The sequence below is a fragment of the Balaenoptera musculus genome, chromosome 6 (assembly GCF_009873245.2).
Source record: "Balaenoptera musculus isolate JJ_BM4_2016_0621 chromosome 6, mBalMus1.pri.v3, whole genome shotgun sequence".
In the NCBI taxonomy this organism is placed as follows: Eukaryota; Metazoa; Chordata; class Mammalia; order Artiodactyla; family Balaenopteridae; genus Balaenoptera; species Balaenoptera musculus.
The window spans coordinates 84,491,352-84,505,661 of record NC_045790.1 but is presented as its reverse complement, the minus strand read 5'-3'; the positions used below and the strand labels follow the sequence as shown (position 1 = coordinate 84,505,661).

The 14,310-nt window shown below is 39.5% G+C and overlaps 2 protein-coding genes across 5 annotated transcripts in view; one reads left to right on the top strand and one right to left on the bottom strand.

The window, feature by feature from the left end:
* Positions 1–13,217, bottom strand: part of INVS (inversin) — a 151,821-nt gene extending 138,604 nt beyond the window's left edge. Inside the window, exons 1-2 of one of the 3 annotated variants that reach the window (XM_036854591.1) lie at positions 13,035–13,217; positions 9,987–10,116 (exon numbers count right to left, since the gene is read on the bottom strand). In XM_036854591.1, the coding sequence (XP_036710486.1) occupies positions 9,987–10,092 (106 nt within the window). In that variant the 5' untranslated portion in view covers positions 10,093–10,116; positions 13,035–13,217. The remainder of the gene's footprint in view (positions 1–9,986; positions 10,117–13,034) is intronic. The other 2 variants (XM_036854588.1, XM_036854589.1) reach the window with 2 other exon arrangements.
* Positions 13,218–13,381: 164 nt separating this feature from the next.
* The window catches only part of ERP44 (endoplasmic reticulum protein 44), an 86,172-nt gene continuing 85,243 nt past the window's right edge, over positions 13,382–14,310 (top strand). The window contains exon 1 of one of the 2 annotated variants that reach the window (XM_036856623.1): positions 13,382–13,624. Coding sequence is in view for 1 of the 2 variants with exons in the window: in XM_036856622.1 (XP_036712517.1) it covers positions 13,568–13,624 (57 nt within the window). In the remaining variant the exon portion in view is untranslated. The remainder of the gene's footprint in view (positions 13,625–14,310) is intronic. The other variant, XM_036856622.1, reaches the window with a different exon arrangement.

The window sequence follows — 14,310 nt, the reverse complement described above, 5'->3', positions numbered from 1 at the left end:
CAAGCCGCAAAAATTAGGAGAAAATATTTGCAAAACACATATCTGATAAAGCCTTCTATCCAGAATAAAGAAAGAACTCTTACAAGTGAATAATAAAAAGACTGATAATGGATTTCCCTGGTGGCGCAGTGGTTAAGAATCCGCCTGCCAATTCAGGGGACACGGGTTTGATCCCTGGCCCAGGAAGATCCCACATGCTGTGGAGCAATTAAGCCCGTGAGCCACAACTACTGAGCCCGTGTGCCACAACTACTGAAGCCTCTGTGCTCTGGGGTCCACGTGTTGCATCTACTGAAGCCTGCATGCCTAGAGCCCATGCTCCAAAACAAGAGAAGCCACCGCAATGAGAAGCCCGCGAACCGCAATGAAGAGTAGTCCCCGCTCGGCACAACTAGAGAAAGCCCACATGCAGCAATGAAGACCCAACGCAGCCAAAAAAAAAAAAAAGACTGATAATGACATTATAAGATGGCCAAAAGGTTTGAATAGACATTTCACCAATTAAGCATATGAAAGGATGCTCAACATCATTAATACACAGGGAAATACAAATCTAAACCACAATGTGATGCCAATACGCATCTATTAGAATGGCTAAACCAAAACCAAAATAAACCTGTCAATACCAAATGCTTGGTGAGGATGTAGAACTAGAACTCTCAGACTTTGCTGGTAGGATTGGTATCATAGATGGTACAGCCACTATGGAAAACTGTTTGCCAGTTTCATAGCAAGTTAAATATACACTTACTACATGGCCCAATAATCTCTTCTAGGTGTTTATTACTCAGGAAAAATAAAAGCATGAGGCTTATGTTCACATAAAAATCTGCATGTGGATGTTTATGAAAGCTTCATTTATTATTGCTAAAAACTAGAAACATCTCATTGTCCTTCAACTGGAGAATGACAAAAGAAACTGTAGCACATCCATACAATAGAATACTGCTCAGCAATAAAAAGGAATGAAGTACCGATCTACTCAATAACATGGAAAAATCTCAAATGCATTATGCTAAGTGAAAGAACTCAGTCTCAAAGGGTACATATTGTATGATTCATTTACACGGCATTCTGGAAAAGGTAAAACCACGGGACAGAAAACAGTGGTATCTAGGGGCTGAGATGCGTGGAGGGATTGATGATAAAGGGATATGGGGGAATTTTGGGGTGTGATGGACCCGTTCTACATCTTGACTGTGGTGGTAATTACATGATCATATGTTTGTTAAAATTAAATAACTGTACACTGCAAAAGTGTAAAAAGCTCCATAAACTTTACTTAAAAACAACACCAAAAAAAAAGATATCATGGCTCTTGCCATGTACTTTAAGTGAAAAAATTTTGTTACTTTCATCACAAACAATGACCAGGTATTCACACACTGGCTAAAGGTAATCATATATGAGTTGAGCATGAGGGAAGCCAGTTACTTTTAAGGTATTTTGGCATGAACTGCTAATGGGGGAAGAAAACTGAGCAAATGAAATATTTGCTTTGGGGAAATACAAATGCTAGATGAAGAAAGAGAACGTGTCACACTTCTGTCTGAGTTGTTTTGTTCCTGAAACTAAGCTGTTTTAGCTCTAAATATTTCAATATATATTTAAATTTTGTATATATTGGGACCCAGAAGTACTTCATAGCTTCTCAGATAACTCACTTTGCTAATCCATGTTTCCCTGTATGTTGGTAATAAATCAAGAAAGGTCACTGCTCCTGAAATTTGAAAGAGCTTTACAAAATACTTAGGTTGTGTATAGTAACTACTGGAAGAGGCAGGGATTTTGTTTTGTTTTGTTTTTTTCAGAACCTTGGTTTTGAAGATGAGGCAAGTTTTGCATTTGACTCAACATATCTGATCATAGAAGCTCTTATGCACAAGTCTTCTGAGTGGTCACGCAGTGCTAGGTATTATTTATTTATTTATTTATTTTTGAAACATCTTTATTGGAGTATAATTGCTTTACAATGGTGTGTTAGTTTCTGCTTTATAACAAAGTGAATCAGCTATACATATACATATATCCCCATATCTCCTCCCTCTGCGTCTCCCTCCCACCCTCCCTATCCCACCCCTCTAGGCGGTCACAAAGCATCAAGCTGATCTCCCTGTGCTATGCGGCTGCTTCCCACTAGCTAGCTATTTTACGTTTGGTAGTGTATATATGTCCATGCCACTCTCTCACTTCGTCCCAGCTTACCCTTCCCCCTCCCTGTGTCCTCAAGTCCATTAGGTATTATTCTCTATACAAAGACCTCCAATATCTAATCCAGAAGATTCCAGAGATTCTATCACTGCATTCATAGATAAGGAATCATTTAAACCCAAACTCATTAACAGAACTAAAATGTATTACAGGTAGAGCATGTTCCTTTTATCACTTGAGCCCTTCTGGAGTGAAAATGATACTTACAGAGAATATGCTGTAGTAAAAGCTAGTCTCCAGTTGTCTTTCATGATTAACGGCTACTCTCTACCAGCATCTTATTTGTTAGCGTTAAGCAAAGAGAGTACTACTTAGTATTAGCAAGATGATAGTAATTCATATTATAATCACCCCCCCCCCCCACCCCAGTGAGATTCTTCCTTGGAAGCTTGAGTAAAGGAGAGGATTTAGGACCTGTGGTCACAAGAACAAATGTGATAAATGGAGGCAATCATCACACATTGGGACAATCCTAACTGATTAGGTTTCTCAGGGCCAAAGTGGAGTCAGAACCACGGGGGTAATAGGTCACTCTACCTCCCAGGACACCAGTTGCTCCACTCTTACCAAGTCGGCTGTAAGATACAGGGAAACTTCAAGCCTTCTCTTCAATCCCTGACATACTTTGCTTTTGTGTGACGGGTATTTATACTTCCCAACAGAGAAAATTTAATTGGGTTATGTCACCACCATCCAATATGTTGTGCCTATAAGGAAAATTTCTGCACCTGAGGTAGCTGAAAGCATGTATCCCCTAGTCATAATTAGAAAAAGCAGCACTTAGTCTCACCTGGGTCCTGTTTTGAGTTGCTTTTTGGGGGATAGTGGTTCTATGGCTAGTTTCTGAGTGGTGAGTGTCCCATTAAGTTCTGAGCTTCCTGAATGAGAGTAACTGAGAAAGGCCTGTTTCTTTATCTAGCTACCCTACTCCCTTCCTTCGTTTCCTCAGTTACAACATTCAGCCAATACCTGTTCAGTCTCCACCATAGCTTATTTTGATGAATGAATTAAATGATTTATTGTTTGTGTCTGGTAACTGCAACATGTTATACAAATGTGGGGCTTATGATGTAAACTAGTATTCACTGGATGGCAGTGCATTTAAATTTGCATTCCTATCAGGAACAGCTAATATAGGATGCAGCTGGCTAGTGTGCTGTGTTGTTTTAATTATTCCGGCAACTGTGGAGGTAGCCTCTAATCCATGACCAACGGGGGCCGGCATTCTACTTGCGCTCAGTCTGAACATAGCTCAGAAAGCTGAGGTGGAACCATGATTGCGCTACTGCATTCGGTTATTTTAAGGCTAGTTGAAGCAGAAGAGTCTCTGTATGTATGTGTAGAAACCAGAGCTCCAGCCCTAGCAGTTAGAGGAAATGACTGTCACTTGTAGTGACAGTTGTGCCACTCTACACAATAGCTATGGCGCCATACTGTCCAACACAAGTAAATCCAGCATTCTCTACTGATATCTTATTTGCTTGCTCTAAAATGTTACCTTTGTGTGACATCAAAGATGCATTTATCTGTTTTCACCTACTTCTTACTTCACACCTTTCATATTGTCACCATCATCTGTGGTCATTTAAAAATATCTGCTTATTGTAATAGAGGCAACATGGGAACAATGGAAAGAAGATAGGATTCATAATCCAATGACTTGGTTTGAGTTTCAACCTTGCATTTATTAACTATGCAACTAAACTGCTTAACTTCTGAGTCTCAGTGTCCTAATTTAAAATGAGAATAATAAAAATAACATGGGACATATTATATTTTGAGGGTACTTGAGATTTTAGAAAATATTTTTACATATCTCATTATCATTGTTGAGGTATCTTAAATATCATTTACACTCATTGCTACTTTGAAATTATCATAGTTGTTAGATCTGCCACTAGATCTTGCTATTTACTGTGTTAAAAAAATGATTGCAAGTATATTGCTACACCATAATTTGAAAATACTTTGATAACTGTATTTCAGTACAGCTGATTTTCTTTTGATTCTTATTATATTATAGTTAAGCTCTTAAAATATATATTTCTGAGAAGGGGTCCATGAAGTTCACCAGATTGCCAAAAGGGCTCATAGCACAAAAAAAATTCAGAAAAGTTCCAACTAGATAACCATTAATTTCATCTGTCAAGGTTTAGACCTAATCATCTTTCTTGTCTTTCTCATTCTCTATGTACTCATACATACGAATGTGCATGTATATGTAGACATATCTACCCACACATGGAGGCCCCATATGTTAGTGGTTAAAAGCATGGGCTTTACAATCAGTCTTGCAGGCTTCAATCTCAGTTCTGTTACTTATTAGACAAGTTACTTAATCTCTCTGCATCTCAGTTTCCTGACCTATGAAATGAGGGAAATGAGAGTACCCCAAACTCTTTGTGGTGTCTTGCTATTAAATGAGTTCATAAGTTACAAAATGCTTAACACAGTGCTTATATAACATAACTTTATGAATGTTGGCTCATTTTATTGCTATTATTAGTATGGATGCATATGCATATAAGTATATTTGTAAATACATGTATATAAGCAAGCATTTATAAAACATTCAATGACCCTAACCCTCAGTGACAGGGTTGAAGTAAAGGAAGAAGGAACCTGAAATAATGTCACTGCTCTACCACTTATGAGGCTCCTTGCCACACCCAACTACTGTGTTGGGAGATGTTATAAACAAAGAGAGACAATGATTCAGAGAGATTTATATTAGTGTAGAACATGGACAGGCCAACAAAAGTTGTAGTAGAATCAGAAATGGTGCTGCTTGGTCACTTCACCACTGCAAATGCCCCAAACACTGTTAGCAGTAATGCCAGTAACCATCATTACACAGTGAATATTTACAAATTATTTTGTTTGGTTTTCACAAAGAAAGCAGCATCATTTTTTTTCTTAGCATTTAGAGCTTTTCATTTTGAGACATTTCTGAAACTATGTAAGATTGGATTATTTTACAGGAAATCCAACCTGATATAATAATAGTAATAAGGTTCTATTTATTGTCTACAATGTGTCAGGTGCGATGCTAGATGTTTTACAGTCATCATCTAATTTAACTGTCCCACAGGCAAAGTATTATAATCTATAGTTTACAGATGAGGAAACTGAGGCTCAAAAAGATTAAGTGGTTCAAGCCAAGGTAATATAACTGATAAATGACAAAGCCAGAATTCAAGACTCAGGTTTATCTGACTCTAAGTCTATAACCTTTCTACTACATTACATTGTATAGTATTAAAATGAATCTACTAGAATATATTATCAACGATGTCTCTGGTATTCAATTAAATTACTTGAGATGGATATTACAAGAAAAATCTACTTATGTATAAATAATAGTCATAGCATGTAAGGATTTTACTATGTATGTTTATGTTTTTAGGGCCCAGGACTGAGCCCTAATTCATCTGAATCTAGGATGTAATGAGTTATGTTAAAACATTAATCCATTGTATTACACTAAACACTAAGAATTGCTACTAAAATGATGTCTCATTCAGGGAAAGCCTCTTCACTCCTCCTCCTGGACAATGGGCAGCACAGAAAGTGTTCGATTTAATTAGTTGTGTATGTAGAAAGAGATGCTCATCTGTTTCCATGGAGTCAAACACATCACGACATACTTCTCCATGGAAACGGAGAAGGGAAAACAGAAAATGCTAAAGTGAATGAATTCACTGAGCAATTGGTGAGCAAAGATTGAAGAAAAAATATAACTCATTTGTAGTACTATGTGACTAGTTTAGAAAAGAGAAATAGCATATATTTAGAGATAGTCACTCTCGTGCTATATAAAAGAAGGTACAAGATGCATTGAAATTTAAGATGTATCTTAATATTAAAAAAATAACACATTATTTGATAGGAATATACAAATGTTAGGAAATACCACAGAGCAAAGGTATTATTGTCTTTGCACGGAAGACAAAAATGGCAGAATTCTTAAAAGGTGAACAGCTCAAAGTCAGTAATGAATAAGGGGTTCCTTAGACAAGATGATAGAAAACATAGGGGACCAATTTATAAATACATTTATCAGCTCTGTACTGGTTTCACATCATGATTGCTTCTTTGTTTCTAAGGAATTTTTTCTTTGGGGATATAAAATTATAGGAATATTTCAAGTTTTATTATGTAATACATTAATTTATATGATTGAGCCTGTATAAGTGTTTTGAGTTTACAACATACTGCACACTTTGTTCCCTTTGAAGATTATATTTCATGTTAAAATAATAAAAGATTTATTTTATAAGATATGTTTTCTTGAGGAATTCTGACTTAAATAAATTTTTTTTCCAATGGAATTTAGTCCTAACTTGTCTCTCAATTCAATTCAACTCAATTCAGATTTAATCTCAGCCCTCTAGATGATTATAGACTTCTTGGGAGGAAAGGTACTTAAAGAATGATTATAATATTTATTTACTCCTTCAACAAATATTTCTCATGTGGCTACTATGTGCCAAGCACTGTGCTGGATTTTGTGTATATAATGATGAACTAAACAGACCTAGTCTACACTCATGGAGGCTCTTAGCTTACAGAGGAGAGAGACATTAAAATAGTCATACATATACACACAGAATTACAATCTGAGATAAATTTTGTGAAGGAAAACTGCAGAGTTCCAAGACAGGACACCGTGAACAGATTTCACTGAGAATGGATGGGCAGAGCAGGCCTCTTTGAATAAGTGACCTTAATGCTGAGATATGAAGAATGAGTAAGGGTCAGTCAGACAGAGAATGGGGAGAATAGTATTTCAGGCAAAAGCCCTGAGATGGAAAAGGGCTTACAGATTTGGGAAATGAAAATAAAGCAGGTTTTTCTAGGAAGAGAGTGGTGAAATGTGAGGTTGGAGAGGGAAAGAGGTACAGGTACACTTTCAAATTTTATTCCAGGCATAATGGGAAGCAATTAAAGAGTTTTGAGCATGAAAGTGACATAACTGAGTACACAATTTTTAGTACAAGTAAACATGGAACATTTAGCCAAAAAAGTCCAGAAAAGGCAAAGCTAAACTATAGTGTTTAAGATATATAACTAGGTGGTAAAACTACAATATAATTATTACTGTAAACATCAAGACAGCAAATGAGTCCAAGGGGGAGGGAAGGATGCAGTGGGGCTTCTGGGGGAACAATGTTCTGTTCTTTGACCTAGTGATGATTACATGGATGTTTGCTTTATATTTTTGTTAAACTGAACATTTATGTTCTATGGACTTCACTATATGTATATTTCAAAATAAGAAAGCATGTTTTATTTTCTTTCAGAAAAATATGGATTGAGATAAAGAAGTGGGGATGAGTGCAGGTGGCTCAAGAAGCTTGGTTTTGGTGACAGAGGGTGATAATTGTCCCCATATCCATTCTCTCATTCTTCTTTTTGGGAACTGAACACCCTGAGTTTTAGCTGGGCATGATGCCATCCAGGGAGAGAGAGTTTTTTTTAGCCTCTTTTGTCCTAGCTGTGGCTCTAAGTCCACCCACTTCCAGAATGACAAATTGCTATTCTGCACTCTCTCCTTCCCCCTTCCTGCTGGCTGGGCTGTGACTACAGTGGAAGAATCTGCCTTTGACCCAGAGATGGAAGCCACATGTTGAGAATGGCAAAGCTAAGCCCTAGCAGCATCCCTGGATGATTTTATGAAGCAGAGATGTTTATCCACCCTAGACTGCCCACTTACCTTTGTACTGTTATGAGAATGAAACATAACCTCTATCTTATTTAAGTCACTGTTATAGCAGTTTAGCCCATGTACTGATACACTTACACAAAGGAAAGTTGAGAGATATGGTAATACCTAGAGGGGGATGAAGGAACAGAGAAGGGATTTTTAAATAATGGAGACAATAGAGCATGTTTAAATGTTGATAAAAGAATATAGAATAGAAGAAAAGGTTGATGATATAGTAATCAGAGGTTTAAAAAAAATGGAACAAGATCCCTGAGAAGATAGGAAGGAATATAATACAGAGTATGTGTGGAAAAACTGATCTTTGACAGAAAGGGATATTTGCTCTATTTTAGCAGGGAGACAGAAGAAGATGGGTGTAGCTGTAGGTTGATTTGTAGATATCGGGCTGAAAGATGAGGGAGTTCCTATTTAGTGTTTTCATTTTTGGTAAGAAGCATAAAGCATTAGCAGAGAAGGGAGGGAGGGAGAAGCGGCAGTCAGAGTTTTGGTAGAGTGAGAAGATATGGAACAGTAATTATGGAGAAATGTAGTATGATGAACAGAGACTGCTGAGTGCCTTTTTGATATGGGTAGTCTTAAATTTAGGGTGTTACAAATCTTCCAGACAGGTTAAGTTGTTCAGGGCTTGGCAGAGGTAGATGGATTAGGTCCATCCAGAGCTGGGATTGCAACAGCCAGGCGTAACAGATGAGAAGAAACGGGAGTTTTTCCAAGGGAAGGATTTTAATAATAGACCATGGAATCAGGACTGAATAGGGACGAAAGTAAAGACAGGAGAGTGATGGTCGAAAGTGGAGAAGATAATGGATTGGGGGTCTCAGTGACAATGAAAAACTATTGTTCTCATTAGCAAATGAGCTGGAACTAATAGAGTTTTAGTTGAACGGTGGATGTTTGAATGAGTGATACAGAGGTGGTGGAAGATGTCAAATTCCAAACAGTAACTGAATGTAGGTAGCTGAGGTAATGTGAGGCTCACATCTCTGATAGAGAAGAGAAATCTTTACAGAGAATGTGGTAAAAGAATTTTGTCTTTGAAGATGAATTGGAGTTTGTTTAGTAGAGAAGAAGGTAAGGGGGTAGAAGGTAGAAAAGGGGAGAAGGAACAGATGTATAGAGAAAACTAAAGACAAAATTCATGGCATATTGAGGAATAGAAAGCCTAGCCAGCGATTAGGGTGCATGGGTAGAAGTTCCTGGAGAAACTGGAAATGTAGGGCGAAAATAAATTCTGAAAGAATAGGTATGGAAGTTCAAGTGGTGTTGACTTGATTTTAAAGCCCAGGTTGTCAATCATAATGTCACTAGACACCGGTATGTATAGAGATTACAAATAACAGAAATTTTTATTTTATTTATTTTCTTTAGGACTAATAACTTGTAAACATGTGGATTTGTGGTTTTTACAATTCTGGAATATTCTTACCCACTGTCTTTCTCCTATTCACTTTATTCTCTAGAACTTCTCTAGAAAGTTCTTCTAGAACCTCCATATTGGACCTTTCTCTCACTATAAGATAGGGTGAACACAATCAATTTCAATCAGTTGAATCAATGATATGGAGAACACCGAATCAATTTTAAATCATTAGTAGAAACTAACACACCATTGTAAAGCAATTATACTCCAATAAAGATGTTAAATTTTTTTTTAAATCATTAAAATTTAAATTATTTGTAAACATTAGTACTTTGGGTATATATTAAATGTTATAGCTCACTATCCAATATCTCATTCCAGATCTCTGCTGTTACAAAGATGAATTAATTCTCTTAGCACCTTAAAGTACATATCCAGATTCAATGCCAAACACACAGATATTTCTCAAGTACTTTTCATCTAGTCTTAACCTGTATTTTTAAGTTTCAGGACTTAATTTCTTTCTTGTCCAAGTCCTGAAACCAAATATAAATAATAATGTATTTCCATTAAAATGTGTAAGTAAGTAAGTAAGTAAATTGCAAATTAAGACTAAGATTAACAAACTTCCTTAGGACAAAGAGTTATTTTTAAAGTTTCTGTACTTAAGGGGAGCTTGGAGCTTACCTATGATAAGCTTGTGAAGAGCACCCTTATCTCCATTAACAGCAGCAGCATGAACTTGGGATGCTAATGAGGAACCAGGAAAGAACAAGTTCTCTGACCTGTTCATAGTCTTCTCAACAACTGGAACAACCTGAAATGATGATGCAACCAATAAGTATCTGTAGGAAATCCATCTCATCAGTTCTAAATGGGTACGTTATAAACATGGTTTACTAGAAATATTTCACCAGGATTCAAAAAGTCTACAGTCCTAGTCTTAGAATTGCCATAATGGAGTAAATTAGGTGACCCTTTGTACAAGTTGCTCATCTGTAAAATGAAAGGATTAGATGTTTCAAGACCCTTCTCAGGGGCTGAGAAAAAAAAAAAAGGCTGAATATTTAACATTAGACACAGGGTCCAAAAGTCACAGTGACTTGCTAAGTTAATACAGGTGATTTGTTTCCACATAATACTAAATATTAGAATTGATATTGGGAATAAAGGTGATGACCAAGCCACAAAATAGGTATGATGTGAACTTAATTGTCAGGTTAGAATTACCTAGATTTAAGCACTAAATTAGAAGGTACCTCATTCTTTCTCTCATGCCCACAAAAGGAGGAATTTATATTTGTTCTCCCCTTGTGTCCACCAGGGAAATATACCTAGTTAGAGATCTTGACCTTAGGAACTTAACTTGGAAACCACATCATTAGGATAAACCATGTTTCATTAAGGAAAAATTTTGCTCTGACTGGTGGTCTCATGTGGTCTGATAGAACCTTCTAGAAATGCATTAGCTGCATAGGAAAATAGTGAGTTCCTTATCATAAGAGTGTTTAAGCAGAGGCTGGATTATGTCAGAAATGCAGCGGGAAGAATTCAAGCATCTGATGGGAAGGAAAGAGGGGTAGTTTCATCAATGATCTTAAACTTCCATCCTAAAGCGAAGATGCTATATCAAAGTTCCAAAGTTGAATGCCTACAAGGATCAGGGAAGTAACAAGGGCAAGAAACACGGGGAGTCATGGGGAACATGGCAAACTGGTGCGTACATACCTATCTAAAGGGAGCAGCTGTTAATTAGCTACAGTTAGTATCTGCAATAAGGGTAAGCAAGCCCTCTTCTGATTTTACCAGAAACTGACACTCCAATCTCTGTGACTCCCAAGGATCTGAGAGCTTTGTAAAATAAATTTATCACAACTCATGAGCTAGTACTTGGCTGTCATTGATGAAGATTTTTGGTTCAAGCTCTGCCTTAGAGTGAAAGCATTTTCTTAATTTTGGTAAAGTCAGCTCTTCATGGCTTTATTTTGCTGACAATTTGAGTTAACATGTTGGCAGAAATTATGGGCGTTTTGAGAGACTCTGTCATGTCTGAGCATGTCTGTCATGTCAGAAAAAACAGTCATATGCAGGATTATATTAAAATGACTTGAAAGAAGCTACAAAACAGGGGTGGAGGTGGAAACACGGTAGAGGAGTAATTGCACTTGGGATCAAGATCCAGTTCTGTTAACAATATGGAGTGAACACTTAGGCTACCTCAGCTCTGCTTTTCTGTAAAATATGAAACATGAAATTGGTAGACCAGGTTGATCATTCAACAAGTTGAGTGCCAACTATGTGCTAGGCACTGTACTGAACTCTAATGCCCATCACTTTAGATTCTAGGTAATCAGAGTTTTAGGCACATCAGAATCACAAAAAACTTTTGAAAATAAACTAAAAATTGTATCTCAGTTATAAATTGGGTTGGCCAAAAAGTTCGTTCGGTTTTAAGTAACAATAAAAGACATTTTTCATTTTCACGAAGAACTTTATTGAAAAACGTATTCACTAACCAAATGAAATTTTTGGCCAGCCCAATATATTTATATATCCTTCATCTCATAATTCTTAGAATTTAGCACAGTAACAGGTGCTGTTGTTCAGTGAATGTTTGTTGAATGAAAAGTCATAGGCTGAGTGCTAAGTCCAGAGGGTGAGCAGGGTCAAAGTTTAGTTTCTTGGAGTAATGAGTTCATACTCATGAGTCTCCGCTCTTTTTTAATTCCTCATTTCTATCTCTCTGTCAGAGAGGTCGCTGAGTGGTATACAGATAAGAACACTGGACTAAGAGAGAGGAGACCTAAATAAAAATCTTGGCTCCATCACTGTTTAATTTTGTCAGCCTGAGAAATCCATTCTTTAAGGTTCCCCCTCCCCTTTTTTTTAAGCTCAAATGCATACGTATTTTTTTTTTAGCGCTAATGCTTTTTGTAAATTTTTTACAGATGAAAATCAAAACCACTTTAATTATGAAATGCTATACAATGCAAAGGTATAATCATCATTAACTAATTATACAACAAGCCAGTGTAATAAATGCTCTAATAATTAAAACCATAGAAAACTAGTAATGCTGTAGTCATAAGCAAAGGAAGAGTAATTTTGATTAGGACCAAATGGTTGGTTGTTTGGGACGTTCTCAGAGATGGCGACATTTGAGATGGCTATCCAGGTAGAGAAGGGGTTAGGGCCATTCCAGGCAACAGGGAAGCTGAAGCAAAGGCAAGGAGTAGGGAGAACCACAGAAGAGTCAAATGCCTCACGGCTACTTAGTTGTGATTGTGTGGCTACAATTGGGGGCACGTGGACCTGTCTGGGTGTTAGTAGATGAGGCTGGAGAGCTAACGGGGTCAGCCAGGTTGTTCCTCAACTGCTTTGGCTAACGAATTTTTTAAATTATCCTGCAGGTGTGATCCATGCATTAGTAGCAATCACTCTCGCGCTGAGTTTTTCAGTTTACAACGTGCTTTCCCAGTCCATCCCACATCTATTCCTTACAGGAGCCCAAAGAGACAATTAGGGGTAAGTCATTGACACATTCCACTGAAACCCAGAGGGGTGACTCGGGCTTTATAATGCAAGAATTAGCGCAGAGAGAAGAGGCAGCAGGCGAGGAGGCCAGTGATGGGAGGTTCAGGCCACAGCCCAGGACAGGAGGGTCGTGAGTTTGAGGCAGGGGCCAAGCAGTGCAGATCGATAGGAGCCTCCCCAGCCAGGCCCCCTCTTACTCACCCTCGCCTCCTCCAGGACTCACGTCCTGGGGGCGGCTCCAGGAGGCACGACCCCCACTGGGCCGCCCCTCCTGCCAGGGCAGGCCACTACATCCGGCTGGGACAGAGCCCACCGCGCTGAAACTGGCGGAACCCCTCGGAAGGCCGCCCGAGACTCTCGACCGCACAGCCTTCTGGGAATTGTAGTTCCCGCCCTCCGCCCTTTCTATCCCACAGGGCCCCGCGCGCGGCGGGCTCGGTGGACCAGGGCCGAGAGCCTGATGGGAAAAGAGTTCTTGGTGCCCAATGACGTGCTCTTTGAGAATGGGGCAGGACTACATATTCCGATGTGCTCCGAGGTAGGCAAGACCCGGAAGTGAGGGTGTGCAAGGCCTCTCTGGAAGTTGTCCCGGGTGTTCGCCGCTGGAGCTCCGGGTCGAGAGGACGAGGTGTCGCTGCCGGGAGAATCCTCCACTGCCGCCGGCTCCCGGAGCCCGGCCCTTTCCTAACCCAGCCCAACCCTGTCCAGTCCCAGCCGCGGACCCCGGCGTTACCATGAGTCCTGCCGTCTTCCTATCCTTACCCGACCTCAGATGCTCCCTGCTGCTCCTGGTGAGTGAGTGAAGGAATGACAGACCCTTCGACAGACATTCTTTCCTATCTTTTCCCCTGGTGGCGAGGAGTGCACCCTACCCCGCTGCCTTCATTCTCGGCATCCGTCCGTCAGCTTCCCAGGCCCGGGGTTCCCGAGGCCTGAGAAACCACGGTCGGAGGTGGGACCTATAAACCGGAGATTAGCCCTGGGAGAAGGATCTGTGGGAGGGTCACGGCGAGCAGCGCCCCTTCCCCTGGAGTTCGGAGGTTGTTTCAGTCCAGAGGGGTCATGGACTTGGTGGTAGCCTGAGTACAGAAGGTCGGGGCATAGACCTAATGTTCCCTCCCACCCCCTCTTTTTGGGAAGAATGTGAGGCCGACAGGTGCTGGGGTCTTGTGCATCTCGCTCTGGAGCCCTGAAACGGTGCCCGGGTCGGCGGAGCCCTCTGTTGTGGCTTGATACGATTGGTTGGGAACCCGGAACTGGAAATTGGTTTGGTGTCCACTGGGGGAGTAAAGGTTTGAAGGGTGGAGGCTGTGATTACCAGAAAGCCTCAGCTCAGAGCCTCCCTCAAATCTGGTTATACCTCCCGAAATTTAAGCAGAGTTGTTCTTCAGTGCTCCTGATTCGTGAATGACCAGGTTTTCTGCATGCATATGCACTTATTCCTTAACTTCCTCACCGGCTCAGCACCATCCCATCT